This window comes from Emys orbicularis, chromosome 16 (genome assembly GCF_028017835.1).
Source record: "Emys orbicularis isolate rEmyOrb1 chromosome 16, rEmyOrb1.hap1, whole genome shotgun sequence".
NCBI lineage: Eukaryota > Metazoa > Chordata > Testudines > Emydidae > Emys > Emys orbicularis.
In genome coordinates this window covers 9,575,082-9,596,584 of record NC_088698.1, presented here as the reverse complement: position 1 = coordinate 9,596,584, position 21,503 = coordinate 9,575,082, and the positions used below count along the sequence as shown (strand labels likewise).

General features: G+C 49.6%; 1 protein-coding gene across 1 annotated transcript in view; it reads left to right on the top strand.

Moving 5' to 3' along the window:
• Window positions 1-20,965, top strand: part of TAOK3 (TAO kinase 3) — a 74,150-nt gene extending 53,185 nt beyond the window's left edge. Inside the window, exons 13-19 of the mRNA XM_065417913.1 lie at window positions 4,393-4,629; window positions 5,189-5,317; window positions 8,223-8,426; window positions 15,737-15,976; window positions 17,822-18,034; window positions 19,470-19,652; window positions 20,453-20,965. Of these exons, the coding sequence (XP_065273985.1) occupies window positions 4,393-4,629; window positions 5,189-5,317; window positions 8,223-8,426; window positions 15,737-15,976; window positions 17,822-18,034; window positions 19,470-19,652; window positions 20,453-20,614 (1,368 nt within the window). The 3' untranslated portion in view covers window positions 20,615-20,965. The remainder of the gene's footprint in view (window positions 1-4,392; window positions 4,630-5,188; window positions 5,318-8,222; window positions 8,427-15,736; window positions 15,977-17,821; window positions 18,035-19,469; window positions 19,653-20,452) is intronic.
• The last annotated feature ends 538 nt before the right edge of the window (window positions 20,966-21,503 follow it).

The window sequence follows — 21,503 nt, the reverse complement described above, 5'->3', positions numbered from 1 at the left end:
CCCATTGATTTTAAATGTGTTTTTCTGCCCTGTTTCTGCATGAGAGCACCACCCAAACAATAGGGAAACTGACTGACTTTACAGGAGAAACAGTGAAATGGACTCCCCACAAAGTGCTGCTAGAGGCACAAAGGAAACAAGCTGTGAAAACAGAAATATTTTTTTCTCTAATCTCTTTCAGAGACCGTGATCTTAAGTATTTTTTGTAACAATAGTAGGTAAAAATTATTCAGGCAAGAGTGTGATTGTTAACTTGGTGGGTCTTTTAAGGCCGATTTTAGTCCTCTTCTGGAGCAGAGGTTCTCAGATTTGTTCATAGTGTGGACTACTATTTAACATGAGCTGCCTTCTTTCTCATTGTTTATGATTCAGACCATTTGCAATTCTGTCACATCCCTGTGGCAACAGGGAGCATCACTGACATGGGACAGTAAGGAGAAAGCGTCCCATGTGCTTTTTGTTGATTTTAATGCAATATAGGCGGCGTCAGCCTTGTTCGCCCTGCCACAGATCATGAAGCACATGTTTTGCAGATCACCAGTGGTCCACAGGCCACAATTCAAGAACCTTCGCTCCGGAGCTTGGAAAACCCCAGTTCCCCTCACCTGGAAAGAATGCAGGACATGCTGCATCTTGATCACAAATGCCAGGCAGCATCCACCCTGAAAAGGAAGTTTGTCAAATCCATGCATTTAGAGACAGGATGGGGTTGGATGACAGTAACAGTATTGGCTGAATTTATTTATTTATTTAGGGCTTGACCCCTTTTTCTCAGGACCCATCACACTTCTGGATGTCTATCTTCATAGTTGTTCACTTAATATGGGTTTTCGAGACGATGGCCTCTGGTGCTTAAAATCCTAGAGAGTTAAAGTGGCAGTAGCAATGTGGATTCAACTGAAGGCCTTCTTATTCTGTTTGGAATCAAAATGCAGACAAGGGAATCTTGTATTCTCACTCTGGGACCTTAAACTCCTTAGGCATCTGGTACATGAAGGCAGTGTTCTATGGGTCTGACCACTGAAATAACATCAGGCCAGTTGGACTCCAAATACAGACATATATATTTTAATTAATATACTGTTTTCTGGGTCTGTTGAAAATCTATGGCATTGGTGTGTCTTTCTCTTGACAGAATCACCTGACTGATAGTGCCTCAACCCCTGCCCAAAAAGTCTTCAGTTGATACTGTCCTGTTCTATAGTCTTCTCATTCATAGTCCTTTTTCTCATTGTAAGAAACTGGGCGTATTTTCTTGAAACACCCCATCCTGGTAGCAGGGGCTGATATTTCTGGGAAATGGTTATGTGGATTCTGGTTGCTCATCTCACCTGGATAGGAGAGGTGGGCATGGCTCTCTGGGGAGAGGATATGGTGTGCGGGCTGAGTAGTGTGTAGGGAGGAATCCAAGTAATAGCTAGGGCTAGGGAGGAGGTTTGAGCTAAACTTTCTTACTGTTAATGTCTGTTAATAAAACCAAATCTCAGGGAGGATTTGGATTCTGTATAATGTGTAGAGTGGCTGGGAGCAGGCTGGAAAAGACATCTGGTTACACATCCCTTAACCATACTAAAGATAGGGGACAAGCTATTGTATTTTATTCAGCCGTTCAGTTCTGTAGCTGTCCTGACAACTGTTGTATGTTCATTTCAACACAGAGCTTTAACAACGTCTAGTATGTTTGGCCCTAAAGTATTCTGACATTTTCTGATCATCTGGGAAATACTTTTGCAGTGAACAAATCAGTCTTCTTCCCTTATCTGTTATAATCTGTAGGATTATGTTGTTCATAAAGCACTTTAATGTCCTTGTATAGTTAAGGGTGCCATTAACATGTTGTCATAATGCTTCCTCGCTGTTATGATTTTGTGTCATTAACATCTGACTGACCTTCACCCCCATCGTATCCATTTGAAGACTGTCACTCGTCTTGCCATAGTTGGTTTCACTTCCTGCTGCTGGTGTGCAAGTATATAATCAGTCTAGTTAACTTCAGATTAATGTCCTTCGATCCTTGATGTAAAGAGGAGACGTTTGTTTTTCTGGCACATGTTTGGCTTTAACAGGTTGGCTTTAACACAGCCACAGGTTCTCCCTGGGAACAGAGCCTGGTTTAGACAGAAAATGGATGGTCTAGGTAGATACATGCCTCTGAATTAAATGCATGTTTCATTTTTTTTCCTGCAATGCTAGTGGTTGCCCATTTTGTGCCATAAATTCCATTGTTCTCATCAACACTTACTCTGGGCCTTTGACTTCAATTTTACTGATGGTTCATTATTACGTCCTGCTCGCTGTTCTCAGTCCACAACAGGGTAAAGGCCTTTCAGCCCTCTTCCTGTCCTCCATCCAGATCTGCTTTTCATAGCCCGCTGCAGAACAAAGAACTCTTCAGCCCTGGGAAACGGTTTGGCTGGAATGAATTTGAGCGTGCAGCCACCATGGTTTCACTCTACAGAGCCAGTACTGTTGTTCCCAATGGCATCTCAGCTGTCTTGTCAAACTTGTACGGTTTTGTTGATTTAGATGGTTTTGTTGATCGCTGCTTCTTGCCAGCTAGTTGTCTTAAAATGCTGGACTGGCCAACGAGTGTTTAATAACCAAAAGCATCTGTTTTTCTTCCTTTATTAAAATTCAAGCCATCCAACGGCCCTTGATGCACCCCATCCTAAGTCAGTGCTCAGCTGTTGCTTCTTAACACCTTCTATCGGCTGTGATGATGCAGTGCCTTGCACTTCTTTTTCTGTGGATGCTGTGGTCACCACTTAGCTACCCACAGAGAAATTCAAAAAGAGCCTGGGATCCCCCAAACTGCAGAGAAAGTTGCCACTGTGCATGAGAATAAGGGTTGTTTTGTTTTGTAAAGTTTCCATAGTCTCCATCAAAGGTCTGAGCACCATTTGCTTCTTGCTTGATCTGTGGAGCAAGTGTGGTGTGCAAGCCTGCAGGGCTACGGTCTCTGATCCCGTGTGCCATCTATGCCAGGCCCAGCGTTCACCCCCAGCCACTACCTGTGAATAGCAGCAGATAGTGAGATGGTGGTTTTGTTAGGCAAACCTACGGTCATATCTTTTTACCAAGATGAAGATGGTTGTGGTCTGTCTGACAAAGCTCTCCTTTGAACGGGGAGCACTGCAATTGGTATTTTCTTCTTAAAATTCCTGGCATAACTGAGGTTCTTACCTCTCCTTCACACGCCTGCACTTAGAGCGTGGAAATCTGTGCACCCTGTGAGTTTGTTTCAGCTGAACAGTGTTCGTAATCTGCTTAGCCCATATGATCAACCTTGTTAATACTGTTCGGTTATGGAACAGTGCGCCCTTTTGTTCGGAACCACTGGGTCCAATGAGCGGGATCGCTCTTTAAGGAGCGTGCGGCACCCAGCGCCTCGCTTCTGTGTGTGCCACTCATGGGAACCTGAGCGCAGGGAGATCTGCCTCTGTGTGTGGATTGTCCATAGAATAAAAACAGGAACACGGCTTCAGCATCCAGAAAATAACACTGGCAAGCACATTTTGACGATCATTCAGGAGCAACCCATAAGGAAGAATGTAAGGCTGTTGCAGTCGCTGGGGGAGATAAAAATCAGGGGGTGGAGAATCCTTATGGGATGGAAACCAGGTATAACATACAAGGTGCAGATGTAGATGGCTAGATGCAGGGTTTCCACCATGAGCTTTAGTGAAAGGAGGGTGGGGGCCAGCAACCAGCAGTCTCAAGGTGAACCTGCAAAGTGGGGGCAATTTAATAATGAAAAGTGCTGACCCGGTGTGTTCTGGTGTTACTCTAGGTTAGATTGCGGGTAGGGGAAGGGAATGTGTAGGTGTAGACGATGAAAGTGAGCCGCCCTCCAGCGCTTTGGGAGGAAGCCTGGAATGAGGCAGCTCCTCATAGGAAGAGGATTTAATAAGGGATAGAAGTGGAGCCAAAGCAAAGGAGTTTTGTTTCTCCCCCCCATGTCATGACCATTTTATGAACCCTGCCCGAGAGGGACTCTGTAGGTCTTAGATCTGCCTTTGTTTCCAAGTGCTCTGTGGCGTTCCCTAACCTGATCAGCGAGCTGCCTGCCTCTCTTCTGCATAAACGGCTGGGCATTTCCTGCAAGGAACAGGCCATGTTCTGTTACTGGACATGCTGTGAAACCCCTTAATAATGTGGAAAAATCTGGCTGTGCATCCCAGGCGAGAGGCGTTCCTGGCCTGTATGATTCCTCGATGTTGGGCCGTTTGTGACATTAGACAGTAGCTGCCTCTATAAAAACCTGGAGCAGTGTTCCCTGGGAGTCCATTTGTGAGTGCTGGGCGTTTGCTTAGCAGGTAAGTAGCTGTGAAGGGGAGACTTGGCTGCAAAGGGAGCCTCTAATGACTTTTTTTTCCTTTTCAATGACATCAGGTTACAAGACAGATCCATGAGCATGAGCAGGAGAACGAGTTGCGGGAACAGATGTCAGGTTATAAGCGGATGCGGCGCCAGCACCAGAAGCAGCTGATCGCCCTGGAGAACAAGTTGAAGGCCGAGATGGACGAGCACCGCCTCAAGCTGCAGAAGGAGGTGGAGACCCATGCCAACAACTCGTCCATTGAGCTGGAGAAGCTGGCCAAGAAGCAAGTGGCTATCATGGAGAAGGAGGTCAGTAATTATATGAATTACATATCTGGGCCGGGAGACTGAACAGGAAAGCACTGCAAGTGATCTCCAGGGAAAGACTGTTCAACCATATCTAAAACATGTATTTTGGGAGCTGCAAGTGGCGACTGTCTGAGGGTGCTTTGGTAGCTTGTTTTACCCAAACCAGCTGGATCTCAGTCTAGTTCGTAATGGACAGGTGTCCCCAAGCACCAGTTGGCCGTAACTAGTAACACTGCTGACTGAACTGCCCTCATAGCCCTAGACGTGATGGTTCTAGGTCATGGGGTGAGACATGTTAATTGGTAGGGTACAGACGTTTGCACTGTCCTAGCCTTGAGAATGAATGATTTCACATTTGGTTTTGGTGGAGGAGACAGGAAACCGGAAGAAATTCCTAAATGTATGTGGGTGGTAAAATTTTTACAGTTAAACTTTCATGTGGTTGGATAGTGACAGGCTAGGACCTTGCACCGCAGGGTTCGGGAGTGACAGAATGCACAATTACAGATTGCTTGGCGATAGACTTGGTGCACTCAGTCACTCACACTCTCTCTCTCAGGCAAAGGTGACTGCAGCGGATGAGAAGAAATTCCAGCAACAGATTTTGGCTCAGCAGAAGAAAGACCTGGCGACCTTTTTAGAAAGTCAGAAGAAGCAGTACAAGCTTTGCAAGGAAAAGATTAAAGAGGTAAGAACCACCACATTTCAAAGAGGTTTGGAGCAAGTACGGGCCAAGCTTTGCTTTTGATAAATTTGGGCCTGCCCAGTGGTTTAATGCCCATTACCACGTGGCGATCCGAATTCAGATTCCTAACTCCTCGGGCCTTCAGGAACTGGGAGAGCCTGGGGTCGTTCCAGAGTGATTTACTAATATCCTCAGTAGCATCAGCCAGCTACAGGAAGGTGAATCTCCACAAAGCAGGATCTTTGAAACTGAAAGTCATAGGAAAAAGGAGAGCTCTTGGAGAATTCCCACCGGCATCCCTCACTGAGCACCAACTTGGTCATCAGCTTTATTTAAACCATTTATAAGGCACCTGCCAATAGTCATCAGCGTGCTCAGCAATTACCAATACAAAATCAAAATAAATAAATGGCCTGCCTATATATACAGCCAGTCCCACCCCAAACCGCATGCATAAAGGCAGCATCACACCGGTCAAAGGGACTAGTTAGCATAAAGTGCAGGGAGAAAAGGGATAGCAAACAAGGAGCAGAGGAATATCCTCATTAAGGGGGTGAATCAGCAAAGCACTTGAGTATGTGCTTAAGGCCCATTGGAGTCCATGAAACTTAAGCATGTACTTAAGTACTTTGCTGAAAGTGTGCTTAAGAAAATACAGACAAGGATAAGTCTGCAGAAATGAGGCGGCTTTTGCCTCAGTGCTCCAAAGGCGGCCAGCAGGACTGTTGTCCTCTGAGTGTTGCCCGTCCAAAGAGCCTGGCCTGACGTAGTCCTGCTTCCAGCCTCAACTTGTTAATGCGCTTTAAGGTGCACTGGTTTATCTGCGATAAGCTGACTGACACAAGGAATCTCCAGAACCGCGTCCCACCTTGCGGGCTAACGCTAAACAACATCACGTCAGCCGCCCAGGTATTGACTAATTTATAGGGGGGAGTTGCCTACTCCTGATCAGAAAATAAACCAACTACATCCCTACCCCCAGGAAGGGAAAATTACACCAGAGACCCCTGGTGTAATTCTATATCCATACGCCCTTGAGGCTGAGGCCAACACACTCTGCAGCCTGGGCTGAGGGCCCATTTGACACCACTATAATGCTTCTCGTTAAATGATGGGGTACCTGGTGTTGCCACAAGGACTGTTTTGCCATTCCCCATCGCTTAGCAGAGCTGAGCACACTTCACGCTCCTTGTTACCTTGGGGGGACTGTGCCCAGACAGTGACTCTAGTCAGCCCCCAGGGGTGTCTGAGAACAAGCAGGCTAGCCTGCCTCCATCCCATCTAGCCGACCTTCATTGAGCTGTAACGCTTGGCTGAGATTTAAACCAAAAAAACCTTCCCCAAATATCCTGTTTTTCCAGGGGCGCTACACCATTAAATCGGTGGAAACTCTTTCACAATACAGTTTTTTTTTTTAAAAAAAAGAGTGCTTCACTGAAAACTGCCGCTCAAATAGCGTTTAATGCAAGTACACAAACTGTCCAAACTGCGCTGTTCTTCTTGTGGCTGGCCTTGCAAGTCTATTGTAGTACATGACATAATGTGCATTTACATGGCACCTTGCAGTTGGGAATCAAAAGCACTTTACAAACCTTTCCTTTATTAAACTTGCTACCAAAATCCTTACGTGTGTGGGTGGGGGGATAGATAAATATATTATCTTCATTTTGCAGCTGAGGAAACTGAGACGTAGAAGGGTTAGATGACTTGACTTACCCAGGGTCACAGGACAAATCAGTAGCAGAGCTGGGAATTGAGCCCAGGAGTCACTCTTCACTCTCTAGCAATCCCTTTTGATGCCGTTACATTGTGTTCGTATCATTGCTGTCTATAAGCCCACAGATGTTTGCCCTGCCAATAATTTTAGTTCAGCTAGAGACGGGGTGGTCTGGGGACCCATTCAGATCCTGTAAACCTCGTGGTTCCGTTCTTGCCATACGTCACAGAGCTGTGTAATAAATTTGTGCTTGAGAAACTGGCCAAAGGGTCTCCAAGCTATTCAGACTGGCAGTGACTCGGGAACCAGTCCAGCTGTAGTTACCAAATGAAAGCAGCGGCTCTGTATTTCACATGTGATGGGATACTTGGTAGCATTTAAAACTGAGATTAGTAATGCCTATGGTTCCGTTTGGGCCCAGAGTGAGGGCGATCCCCTGAGGAAAAGCCAAACTGGATTGGGGAGCATTTCACTACGTACCTGAGGGTTTTGGGTTTTTTAAAATCATTAAAGATGTTGTTACTGCCAGCCTTTGGTGGCTTTAAAGACCATCCAGGCTACAGGTGCTGGTTCAGACGGAACAAAGGAAGCCAGGTGTCAATTCGTCAGTACAAGGAACGTGGCCTTCCAGTAGGGTGTGCTTCACTGTTAACAGCTCAACACAGGTTTCACTTCTGTACTTTATAAACTGGTTCAGGTAGTCAGAATTTCCTTCTGCTGTCATTCTTAGCACAAGCATCATATAAAAGCTAGGTGGTGTCATTATCAAAGAATCCTAAATAGAACTGCCTTGATCGTGAACTCGGGTGTTGGCGGCTAAGTAGCTAGAGCACAGAATTGGAATCCAAGCTTTTCTGGCTTCTATTCACGGCTTTAACACTGACTTATGTAGGCTTTGGGCAAGTCATTTGTCCCTAGGTCCTCACGTGTAAAATGGAATTCAGTGGTGGTGTGAGGGGTAGTGTCTTTAACACACTTTGAGATCCTAGGGCGAGAGGCGCTTACAGGAGTACAATGTGGTGTTGTTACTACTACTGTTGTTATAAGTAGGTAAAGGGGAGTGCATAGTCACGTGAGTGTACCATTACCATCTGGCTCCAGAGGGCTCATGTGGGCATCACCTAGATAGGCAGGTTGGTCCTAAGAAGCGACTTGTTTCTTGATCATTTATTGGTGTGTGCACGCACCCAGGAGATGAATGAGGACCACAGCACACCGAAAAAAGAGAAGCAAGAGCGAATCTCCAAACACAAAGAGAATCTGCAGCACACGCAGGCCGAAGAGGAGGCCCATCTACTCAGCCAGCAGAGGCTCTTCTACGACAAAAACTGCCGCTTCTTCAGGCGAAAAACCATGGTTAAGAGGCACGAGATGGAGCAGCAGAACATTCGGGAGGTACGTCAGTCTTTGATATTTGGCGCTATTTAACCTCTCCCTCGCTGGACTGTTTGATTCGTTTGTTCTTAGCTGTTCAGGGCTGTAAAGCAGTGGTTCAGGAACCGGGGGATGATTCGTGGAGTTCTTGCTAGTTCCCTGGTACTGGCTTTTCTCGCTTCTAATTGCTAAATTGCATAAAGAGCTAAAAAGACATGTAACATTCTGGCTGTTAATTTTCCAAGTAAGCCACTTCTGTAGTGGCAACAAGGCTTCTCTTGCTGGTGTGGGCAGCTCCAAGGGAAGAGACTGAGTTTGGGAGTCAGGCTCTCTTGAGTGGAAGACGTCTCCTTGGCATGGGATTTGTTGGGTGACCCCACTGGGCTTCTCTGGCAGGAGACCCGAGAGAGTCAGCTGCCATGTGTGCCAGCCTCGTCCACGGTATCCCTGGGAGACGTCGGTGGTACACTCACAAGAGCAGTAGCACAATTGTGTGTTCGTCATGTGACCAGTTTCTACTCTGTTGGATTGGTTACGAACAGTCAGATGGCTAGAAGTAGATGTTACCCTCATAAACAGCATTAAAAGCATAGGCGTGCGCAGGGGGTGTGCCAGGTGTGCCTGGGCACACCCTAATGCAGGGCAGGCAGAGCTGTGGGGGGCGGGGCTACGTGCTCCCACAGGGCAGCGTGTATGGCGCTGCGCTGAGCCAGATGCTGCTAGGAGCCTCCCTCATGGTTGCGGGGGGGTTGGAAGTGGCGGGGGACAGGGAGCAGGGGGGGTTGGGCCGGGGGGTGGGGCGCTCTCACCTCGGGGGCAGCTCCCCCCTCCCCAGCGTCCCTGCGTGCAGGGGAGAGTCTCGGCAGAGGCAGGGCAACTCTGTACGCTGCCTCCCTCCCCCCTCCCAGCGCTGACCTGGTTCCCAGCCCATTGGCCAGGAACCCCGGCCAATGGGAGCTGTGGGGGGGCGGTGCCAGAGCTGCCTGACCGCGCCTCCCCTGCAGGGAGGGGGAGGGAGCTGTAGGCAGAGAGAGCCTCAGGATATTCTTCAGGGGGACAAGGAGTCCAGGGCAGCCTGGGGGGTTAGCGGGGGTCTGGCACTGGCAGCAGCAAGTGACCTGGCCCCAGCCCGCTCTTCTCCACCCCACCGGCTCCCAGCGCTGCTCAGTGGTGGAGGTTTGGGGGAAGGGGTGGGGCATGCTGGGGCCGGGTTGCTCGCTGGTGCCAGGCTCCCCGCTAAGCCCCCAGGCTGCCCTGGACCCTGTGTCCCCCTGAAGCACAAGGCCCCCCAAAGCACAGGGTCCAGGGCGGTTGCCCCGATCCGTCCTATGGTTGGGACAGCTCTGCTCGGGCACCACCAAAAATCATACAAACCTGCCGCCCCTGATTGGATAGGGGGTGGGATTATGGGGTGGTGGTTAGGGGCGGGGGTCTCTGGAGGGGGCGGTCAGGGAGCAGGGGGGGTTGGATGGGGCATGGGAGTCCCGGGGTCTGTCAGGAGGCGGGGGATGGATAGGGGTCAGGGCAGTCAGGGGACAGGGAGCAAGGAGGGTCGTGGGGGGGGGGTCTTTGGAGGCGGTGGTCAGGGGACAAGGAGCTGGGGGGGGTTGGATGAGTCGGGAGTTCTGGGGGGGCTGTCAGGAGGCAGGGGTGTGGAGAGGGGTTGGGAGAGGCAGGGAGCAGGGGGGGTTGTATGGGTCAGAAGTTCTGGGGGTTCTGTCAGGAGGTGGGGAGCGGTTGGATAGGCGTGGGAGTTCTGGGGGTCTGTCTGGGGGCTGGGGTGTGGATAAGGGTCGGGGCAGTCAGGGGACAGGTAGAGGCCTAGGGGGGCAGTCAAGGGACAAGGAGCAGGGAGGCTTAGGTAGGGGGTGGGGTTCTGGGGGGCAGTTAGGGGCAGGGGTCCCAGGAGGGGGTAGTCAGGGGACAAGGAGCAGGGGGGTTGGGGGTTCTGAGGGGGGGAAGTCGGGGGCGGGAAGTAGGAGGGAGTGGATGGGGGCAGGGTGGGGGAGGGGCTAGGGCATGGCAGGGGCAGGGCTCCCTGGCTGCACACCCTAATGAAATGGGCTGCGCATGCCTATGATTAAAAGAATATTAAAGCTGCGAAGTCAAGCACTCAGAAGTTAGAAATGGCAGTATTAAGGTTGCCTGTACAACCTTAATGTAACCCCCTCGTGCGTATGCAGTATGATGTTATGGGATCATGTCATTCAAAACCGTTTATTCCAGAGGACCACTGCCTCATTCAGTGCACAGGATGGACCTGCTCTGGGATTAATCAGTATTATGTGGTAAAGGAGGATGTTGATTCTATCTCTGCCTCTGCCAGAGAGTTCCTATGTGATACTGGGCACAGGTCGCTTACACCCAACTTTTCATAGGTGGTCATTAACTGTGTGTTCCTCATGTACTGGGTGCCTGACTCGAGACCCGAGGGTCTGATTTGCAGAAGCGTGGAGCACTCACAGCTGCAATGGAAATGAACAGGAGCTGTGCTTGGAACATAAGAAGTGCTGTATAATGCAAAGCACTTTGAAAAATCAGGTCCTGGCCATCTCCAAATGCGCACCTAAAGTTAGTGGATGCTTCAGTTCAATTGTGACTTCACCTCTATTGTGAGTGTGTATATCTGATAGTCAAGACAATGGACAGTCTAGTGGTCCTGTTGGGTTAATTGCACTACTTGGGTAAAACAGAGATAGTACCAACGCCTTCTCTCACAGGGATTTTGTGAAGGTTGATTAGTGTTTGTGAAGCACTCGTTCGAGCATTTCCCATGAGGAAATTAAAAATTCTGCCTTCCGAGCAGCGATTGAATAGTGTGGTGTAAATAAGGCCTGGGACCACACACTGAACAACCAGAGGATAAACTCATTAAGTGAGCACCATCCATCCTGTGCGCTGAAAGAGGCAAGGGTCCTATGGAAAAATAGTATGTCCTCATGTAATTAAAGACTGTATCATAATGCAAATGCACAAGTGGGCAGAATTAAGGTTGCACAAGCATTTCCTAGCTTTTAAGTGCCTGACTTTGTAATCCTGATGTTCTTGTAACAGTATTTTTTGCTTGAGATTTCCTAGGGTTTTTAAAAAAGCAAACTGAAAAAACAAATTCCATCGTGTGTTGTCATATTGACATGGATCATCAGCAGAGCTGGACCATGTAGATGCACAGCACAGACCTCTGCCACTTGACTAATAGAGTAACTGATAGCAGTAGTGGGTTGTCATTCTCTGGGGACTGGCACTAGTGGGGAATGGGACAATTTGCCAGTGGGTTTCACAAGTATTTGCTGGCAGCAGAATCGTGAGACATGAAACACTTCAGCCCAGCTGGCTAAAGGTCGACTATAAGCAACTGAAAACACGTTCTTATAACAGGAAGTGTCAGGCAGTCACACGGAGGTTGGCAGACAGAGAGAAATAAATTTGTATCTACACAGAGACACATGCAGGCCAAGATTTTCATCAGCGACTGGTAATTTTGGGTGCCTTGATTGTTGGGTGTCCCACAGGAGCTGCCTTAAAAGCAGCTCGATCTTCAGAAGGAAAGTGCTTAGACTCTTGTGAAAATCAGGCCCCTTTGTGGGACACCCCAAATCAGGACTTGTTTTTGAAAAGCTTGGCCATTACCTTTGAACAGAAAAGTAACGTCCGTTATCAGTGAGGTTTTCGTTCCATGGCAAGAGCAAAGGAATGTGTGTAAAATGGGGCATCCCCTTTCATTTTGGACTGGCTGGCACGAGAACTCGGAAGGGGTGCAATCCATTTGTGTTCCTGGTGAGTCTTTAATGAGGGTACCAGGGGAAGATTTTTGACACAAAACATCACTGATTCCAGGGCCTGAAGTACTGAGTGCTTGAAATCCACTAGATCCCTTTGGATAAGAGGGTGAAAGGGCATCAGTATCTCGGAGAGTCTGGCTAGTGACCTTGGCCATCAGATGCAGTTCAGTTCAATTTAGGCATTGCCTACTTGGCAGTACTGATCCCCTGCCAGAGATGAGCCACGGCTCTGAACCTGCTTTTCTTTTCCTAGTTTAGAGCTGTCACAGTTGCTACACCAAAGCCGGGTCTGCACTATGGGCTGGTTTACCTGTGTTCATTAGGGATATGATTTTTTTTTTAACTGATGTAGTTCTAGTGGTATAGAAGCCCTAGTGAACAGTTTCACCAGTATAACTTATTTCACTTTTTGAACTGGAATGAGTTATGCTGCCATAGACCTCATCTGGAATGCTGTGGCAATTCTGGTCTCCCATGTTTAAGAAAGATTCGTTCAAACCGGAACAGGTGCAGAGAAGGGCTACTAGGATGATCCGAGGAATAGAAAACCTCCCTTAAAGAAAGAAGACTCAAAGAGCTGACTCAGAGCTTGGCTTGTTTAACCCAACCAAATGAAGGCCGAGGGGAGATCTGATTGCTCTCTTTAAGTATATCAGAGGGATAAATACCAGGGAGGGAGAGGAGTTATTTAAGTTAAGGGCCAATGCTGACAAGAACAAATGGATATAAACTGGCCATCAACAAACTTAGGCTTAAGTTGTGGAACAGCCTTTCAAGGGGAGCAGTAAGGGCAAAAAACCTAACTGGCTTCCAGACTGAGCTTGCTAAATTCATGGAAGGGATGGTATGATGGGACTGCCTACGATGGCATGTCGCCAATCTGCAACTGGCAGCAGCAAATATCTCCAACAGCTGGTGATGGGACACTGGATGGGGAGGGCTCCGAGTTACTACAGACAATTCTTTCCCAGGTATCTGGCTGGTGGGTCTTGCCCACATGCTCTGGGTCTAATTGATCACCATATTTGGGGTCTGGAACAAATTTTCCTCCAGGTCAGATTGGCTGAGACCCTGGGGGGTTTTCACCATCCTCTGAAGCCTGGGGTGCAAGTCGCTTGCAGGTTTAAACTGGAGTAAATGGTGGATTCTCTGGAACTTGAAGTCTTTAAATCAAGATTTGAGGACTTCAGTAACTCAGCCAGAGGTTAGGGTCTATCACAGGAGTGGGTGGGGGATGTTCAGTGCCTGCAATGTGCAGCAGGTCAGACTAGATGATCACGATAGTCCCTTCTGGCCTTAAAGTCGATGTGTCTATGAGCTGCTTCCATGCTGATGGATTGTAGCTCTTAACAATACTGGTATAGTTAAAACAGAGAAGTTTGCTAGTACAGATAATGCCTTGAGACAACTTGCTAGCCCATGTGGTGGTGGGTTTGTGCGAGGGCCAGGGCCAGAGGGCACGCTGCCATGGCAGGCTGGTGTTATGCACTGCTAAGTTTTATAACGTCTGATTTTTATTACTCAATCGGGTCACCCGATCCATTCTCCAGAGTAGGCTCGTTCCCTATGGGTGGGATTTTCAAAAGCTCTCAGCATAAGCCTCATTTTGCTCCCACTTGTGTCAATGCAAGTTTCACTCCAGTGCTTTGTCCAGTCAAATGTAAGTGACTCAAAGGGTGGAGTTTCCATCCAGCCTTTTGGGCGACCATGCCACAATCCAACCGAGTTCACTAGGGGGCAATTTCCTGATCATCTGCCTATAGTGTACTTGGTTGATTTTTGCCTGATGGCTCCTAGTTAAAACCCAGCGGAGAAATGATGGCCCCAGTAGTGAGTGAAAAACCAATGAATTCTCCCCTCCCCCTCCTCAAGCATAGGTTAATTATGTCTGTGTCACTGCCTCCGACAATGGCACACCCCCGAGGCGTTCATAGCTGGGGGAAGAGGGAGATCTGTCTGGAGCTGGGAAGGGAATGGGACTGAATGTAGACCTTTGGGAAATCCTTTGTCTAACCCTTGTTCATACAATCATAGACTCGTAGGACTGGCAGAGACCTCGAGAAGTCATCTAGTCCAGTCTCCTGCACTCACGGCAGGACTCAGTATTATCTAGACCAGCGGTTCTCAAACTGTGGGTCAGGACCCCATTTTAATGGCTGACATTAGACTTGCTGGGGGCTGACGCCAAAGCCCAAAGGCTTCAGCCCTGAGTGGTGGGGCTCAAGTTACAGACCCCCCAACTGGGGTTGAAGCCCTTGGGCTTTGGCTCCCTGGCCGAGGCGGTGGGGCTCAGACTTTGGCTTTGCCCCACCCAGGGCAGCAGGGCTCGGGCGGGCTCAGGCTTTGGTCCGCCCTCCTGGGGCTGTGTAGTACATTTTGTTGTCAGAAGGGGGTCGCGGTGCAATGAAGTTTGAGAACCCCTGATCGCGACCATCCCTGCCGGGTGTTCAGACTTGGCTTGCAATGCAAATTCTCCAGCACTGCCGTTGAGAAGTCCAGCAGGATTCCAGCGTGCCAGCAACAGTCCGAGCGCAAGGACTCTGTGTTGGCTCTTGCTGCAGAGGCCCAAGGGTTGGGGACTGGACTGTGCTAGGACACGCACGCACACTCACTCACACTCTCTCTCTCTCTCTCTCTCTCCCCCAACCGCCCGCACCCCCAGCCCTGGTGAACTTAGTCTAGTGTGAAGCACAGCAGCTAGAACTGAGCATTGCCAAACTCATCTCATACAATGGCCACCAGATAGTTGTTACATGAGAACTGCTAGTAATCCATGCTGAGCTGAGCCACAGGTGAAGGGCTCTGTGGCACCTAGCAATACCCTAAGGCAGAAATATTAACAGCCGTCAGTGGATGAGCTGGGACTAGAACTGATGGTCTGCCCTAGCTTAAACTCAGGGCACGTTTGCAAGCTACAGGGGGTTGCGTGGAGCCCTCTGTCCCAGTGCGCACACGCTCGAGTCACATGGAGTCAGGAGCATATCGAGCTTTTGCAAAAGCCACGCAGCAGGGGCCAAACTGGGGCTCCCCACAGCAGTTGGCAGCAGTGCTCTCCTGACGTGCCCTGGGGTATCCGAACTGATCGGCCTTGCCTTGGCGGTGGTTCTGCTAGTAATGCATGGAGATGCCTTCACTCTGGCACCGCACAGCAGCCCCCTGGCATTTCCCTTGCTTCCTGAGCATGCAGAAGCTGTGTTCATGCACTCCGGAGTATTGCAGAAAGCACGTTGCCCGTCAGCGCCATCTGCTGGATGCTTGGTGATAGTAAAAGGATAGAGCCCGGTGAAGGGACAGGGTCGGGGTTAGGGGCAAACTGGGACCAAAGGGGGTTAGGAGCACATTTGTTTTGGACCCACAGCACATACAGCTGTCCAGAACGTCAGCCCAAATGAATGGGATGCCTGGCCATACCTATCATGGCTGGCCACGTGCTCACATCGGCTGTGTCTGGGCAGGAAACGGTTTGCAGCTCGAGGGAGAACGAATGTTGCCTCTTTCTGAGACTGCTCCTTCCAGCCCCTAGTTTCTGTTGCACTGTGTCTTACGCAGGAATTAAACAAGAAGCGGACCCAGAAAGAAATGGAGCACGCCATGCTGATCCGGCACGATGAGTCGACGCGCGAGCTGGAGTACAGGCAGCTGCATACGCTGCAGAAGCTGCGGATGGACCTGATCCGTCTGCAGCACCAGACTGAGCTCGAGAACCAGCTGGAGTACAACAAGCGGAGGGAGAGGGAGCTGCACAGGAAACACTTCATGGAACTCCGGCAGCAGCCAAAAAATCTGAAGGTATTGTGGGGCTTCCTTTTCTTCAGCTGTTTGCACCCATCCCCTCCTCTTTGCTCTCTGCCCTCTGGCATGCCCTGACCAGCCTCTGTCATCCTTCACCAAGTAGCCCCTCCTCCTGAACCTCAGTATCCCCCAGGTGCTCCCTGTCCTGAGCTGGCCTTCTGTGTCTGGTGTACATTGTAAGCCCTTGAGCCAGGGGAAAGGCAGTTTTGGGGGTTTTTTAAGTGCCATGTCGATGTAGGTAGCTATAGAAGTGTTTGATTGTAATACTCACAACTGACAAGGCATTTGAGAGATTTTGCTCCTATCTCTCAGTCCTTCCTTCAGCCTCGGTATTGAATCCATTGGTGAAAGGTTCTGGTGTTGCTTCCTTGCTTCTGACGTTAGCAAAAAACTAAATAAATGTGGGGGTGCTGGTCCTTGGCTGCATCCTCCTAATGCAGCTACTGAACAGTCAGAAACCCGCTGAGCCGTTCTTGGAGCTTTTCCTTTCATCTTTTCGGAGCAGTGGGTGAAGAGCGTGCGCCTTTCCATTCACGCTTTTCAAATCCTAGAGTCCTCCAGTGGATGTATTGTGGAGGCATTTGGGGGATAGAAAGATGGGGAGGATTTGGGGAGCAAAGGCACTTGGCAAGTCATTGAATATGGCAACTGACCCATGGAGCAGTGATTGTAAAAGAGAGAAAACACTCTAGGTCAGGGGTGGGCAAACTACGGCCCACGGGCTGGATCCGGCCCACGGGATTGCCCCCCGTGGTGCTGCAGGCCCCGCGCCGCGCTCAGAAGTGTCCGGCATCATGTCCCTCTGGCCCCTGGGTGGGGGGGGGAGAGAGGGCTCCGTGCATTGCCCTTGCCTTCAGGCACCGCCTCCCACAGCTCCCATTGGCCAGGAACGGGGAACCCTGGCCAATGGGAGCTTCGGAGGAGGTACCTGGAGGCGTGGCAAGGGCAGCACACACAGAGCCCTCTGGTCCCCCCACCCCCAGGGGCCACAGCGCTTCCTGGAGCGGTGTGGGGCCGGGGACAGGGCAGGCATGCAGGGAGCCTGCCCTGGCCCCGGTTTACGCCGCTGCCACCCCGGAGCCGCTTTAGGTAAGCGGTGCTGGGCTGGAGCCCGAACCCCGCCTGCACCCCACCCCACAACTCCCTGCCCTAAGCTCCCTGCCTGTACCTCATACCCCTCCTGCACCCCAACCCCTGCCCTGAGCCCCCTGCTGCACCCTGCACCCCTCCTGCACCCCAACTCCCTGCCCTGAGCCCCCTGCTGCACCTCACACCCCTCCTGCACCCCAACTCCCTTCCCTGAGCCCCCTCATACACCCTGCACCCCTCCTCTGCCCCAATCCCTTGCCCTAAGCCCCTTCCTGCACATCGCACCCCCTCCCGCACCCCAACCCCCTGCCCCGGCCCTGCATACAATTTCCCCACCCAGATGTGGCCCTCGGCCCAAAATGTTTGCCCACCCCTGCTCTAGGTTGACTAGCCTCAAGTGGATGCTACTGGTTAAGGCCCTTATTCAGCCAAACACTTAAGCACACACTTAATTTCCATTATCTTCCATGCAACTTGAAGTTGATAATGTGCTTACATGATTGTCTGAATAGAGGCCTAAGTCAGAAGCCTCTTCTCCCTCAGAAAGAGAATACTGCTTGTATTAGTGGATCAGCTAGTCATCTAAGTAAGACAGTGGGTATAAGGTGATGGAGAGCATGGCAGTGCCTTGGCTGATAACTAGCTGGCACTCTCCTGTATATGTTTGTTTTGGATGTACCATAGCCCTGCCTGCCAGCCTTCTCAGTACCCAAAACCCTCACTTCATCTTCATGTGCTCCCATGTTTCTGCAGGCCATGGAAATGCAGATCAAGAAGCAGTTCCAGGACACGTGCAAAGTGCAGACGAAGCAGTACAAGGCGCTCAAGAATCACCAGCTGGAAGTTACTCCAAAGAGCGAGCACAAAACGATCCTGAAGAGTCTGAAAGATGAGCAGACGAGGAAGCTCGCCATCCTGGCAGAGCAGTACGAGCAGAGCATCAATGAGATGATGGCTTCACAAGCCGTAAGTGCAAAGTCCAGCGCTTCAGATCCTCTTGGTGAATGGGATACGCCAGGATTCATGCCCATGGTGAACCGTGGGCGTGAATATTAGTGTAGTGCAGGGAATAGAGCCAGGTATAATGTGAGCAGCTTCTGTGACAGCTTCTCCTTCCATCTGCCAGTGCACCTCACTCCTAAGCTGCATGACCTGTTGGTCCCCACACAGCTTTGCCAATGCACCTCCTGCTTGACATGAAGGGCCCTTGCTTTTCTAGTCATGGGCCTTTCCTGTTCATTCTTCCAGGCATGCTGAATTGTGGTAGTTTATAGGGTGAGGATTGTTGTCAATTGAGTAGCAAATGAAGACTCTTAAACGAGTTTTGCTTCTGATCTCTAAATCCCCAGATGTCTCCTGCCTGGTGGTCTTTGCCCTCACCACTCTGCTGCCCAGATACTAGGTTTACAGTTAAAGAGCAGGCATCTTCCCCAAATTGCTCAGCAATGTACACAGTGTGTGAAGGTCAAATTCACCCCTTTCCTGGGATTTGCCTTTAACGAAGAATACAAAAGCCCTCTCCCAAGGCATGGATGTGGCTAGGGTTCCTCCCTCCAAGCTGCTCAGTGCTCAGAGAGACACTCCCACTCCATTTACATCCAGGTGTGGTACTTAGCCACCTGCCTCACTGAGTCGGTAGAAGTCACTTACCATCTTTCAGCATGATCAACACCTGTACGTTGAGTGGGGTGTTTGAGGCAGACACTGCAAACCTCTTGCAACAAGTAACTGTCCTGAGTTACCGAATGTGAATAATAAAATGCAGTGATTCGGAGATCCACTTAATGGAGGAACTCTTCCCAGCTCATTCTGGGCCTTGCTCCTCCTTTTGTCCTGGGTGTCTCCGCCAGTAGGTCTCCTCACTTTTGCCGCTTCCCAAGGTATTGAGGCATTGATAAAGCCTAGCGCTGTCCATGTGGGGCTCCCAGACACACAGTATTTCTCTGACTTTCCCTAGCTGCTGTTAACACAAGTGCCTGTTCTCTAGCCAGCAGTGACCCCCACTTGCCAGCCAGCCATGTTCCTGCTCACCAGCTGGCAGGGTTAGCGGTAATGCGGCTATCTCAACAGTGGGTTTTAAAGTAATGCTTTCCGCACCACGGCTCCACCAGTGAGCAAGCGGATCGTTCCATTACACAGCCCAACCCCACAAATCCAGGGGTGTGTCTATAACCAGGACCTCCAGTCCGATGGCTGCTCCCACGGGCCACTGGAAAGACAGACATTTCTCATGCAGACGCCGCTTGCCGCCAGCCATCAGCACCGCTGATGCTGGGATTTGGGTCGTGTTTAGGTGCAAACTCATCAGTGAGTGTAGGCAGGGAGCAGCACGTTCCCACCTGGCCCCAAAGCAGGGAAGTAACTGGTTGAGTTGACATTTTGTTTTTGAACGATCTTGCAGCTACGGCTGGATGAGGCTCAAGAAGCAGAATGCCAAGCCCTGAGGCTGCAGCTCCAGCAGGAGATGGAGCTGCTGAACGCATACCAGAGCAAAATCAAGATGCAGACGGAAGCACAGCATGAACGAGAGCTCCAGAAGCTGGAGCAGAGGGTGTCTCTGCGCAGGGCCCATCTCGAACAAAAGGTACGTTTCAGACATGCTGCCGGGCAACATCTGAATCGCTCCATTGTGAATCGCTCCTTGGAGCTAGCAACGTCTGAGCTGTCCTTGTTACTAGTTAAATCATTGCCAGGAACTGAAGGGTTAAATAGAATGGATGTGCTGAAGGAAATTTGGGCAAATAATTTCAAAGTGGATAAAAATAAATGCTTTGTCTGCACATGTAGTTCACCTGGGGAACACCCTGCCTATTTGTTGAGGTACATAATCTAGTAAGATTTCTTAGAGAATCACTTATTGACATGGGTAAGGATAGCATCTGCAGTTAGCCCTTGTAATTTTACTGTCTGGGGTTAATCAGTCCTCATGCTTCAGGGCTGAACACCAGCTGGAGTCAGGAAGAAAACTACCCTGCATGGTCATATTAAACGGCGAGGTGCATTTAGGGCTTTAAGTATCTGGCACTGGTTGGTGCTGGAGCCAGGATACCAAACTCCCTAACTAGGCCTTGGGCTGCTCTGGTGAGGGGGTCCCCAGGCAACAGTTGGATTGTCTGTTCTGATAGTGGGGTACGTCTGCCTCCAGAGAGGCCAAAGCCATCCAAGGTGTAGGACCAGGAGGATCCCTAGCAGTTCTCCTGTCCTTTCGATCTTGCACATCATGGCTTCCCACTTCAACATGGGAGACCAGATGCTGCTCCTAAATCAGCCAGCAGGGGAGTCACCCTAGCGTGGTGGACACCAGGCAGCAAGTGAAGCTGTTACCCGGAGCTTGCTGTGCTTTGAGGTGCTGGCTAAAGAGGTCGCTGACTGTGCTTGTTTCAGATTGAAGAGGAGCTGGCTGCCCTCCAGAAGGAACGCAGCGAGAGGATAAAGTTTCTGTTGGAAAGGCAAGAGCGAGAGATTGAAACGTTTGACATGGAAAGTCTGCGACTGGGCTTTGGGAATTCGGTCACATTAGATTATCCCAAGGAGGACTATAGATGAGATTAAATTTCTTTTGCCATTTTCAAAAAAGCAAACAAACAAAAAAATTATGAAAAACCAACATTCCCCATGTTAACGGGCGTGCTCTCTCTCTTTCTGTCTCTTACTGACGTTGTGTCGGACTAGTGCCTGTACGTTCTTACTCGGTCAGGGCCCCTTCCCCTGCGTCAAGTGCCAGCGCTGGACAGCTCCTGGCCGTCTCTTTTCATAGTACGTCACAGTATTGATGTCTCAGTGCAATGATGACAAATGTTTCAGTGAAAGCTTTGGAGACGATTTTAACGAATCAAACAAAAGTGGATGTCTGTTGCTTTTGAGCAATCACTCATTTTACCACCAATCAATGAAAGTACAAGCAAAAAAAAAAAAACCCCAACCCTATATATGAAAACCCAGGGGGAGAGAGACGAAATCCGCAGCCTTACCTTAACTAGCTGCTGCATAATTTTATTTTATTTTAATTTTTTTTTTGGTATTTATTCATCAGGAATAATTAAATAAAAAAATAAAAAATTTATTAAAGATTGAGAAATTTGATACATTTTACAGAAAAAAAATCTTAATCGTGATGTACATATCAGTGGTGACATATTATTACTTTTGGGGGGGCAGGGGAGGGAATGGGGTGGGGTGAAGAGGTCTCGTGATTTTTAAAAGAACCATGCCGGGGCGAGGTGGGGGTTTCACCTCAGCCTTCGGCATATTCTTGATTGTATCATAATCATTTTCTGCTGTCGCAGAGAATGTGAATACACTTAAATGGGCCCACAGGATCCCAGTAGCACAAATTGGGCTTTGTCAAATCGTGTATTTTGTGTATAGAAGGAATTTAAGGAGAGCTTTTACTTATTTTCATATTGTATTTTAACTGTTTCTCTGATCAGAATTT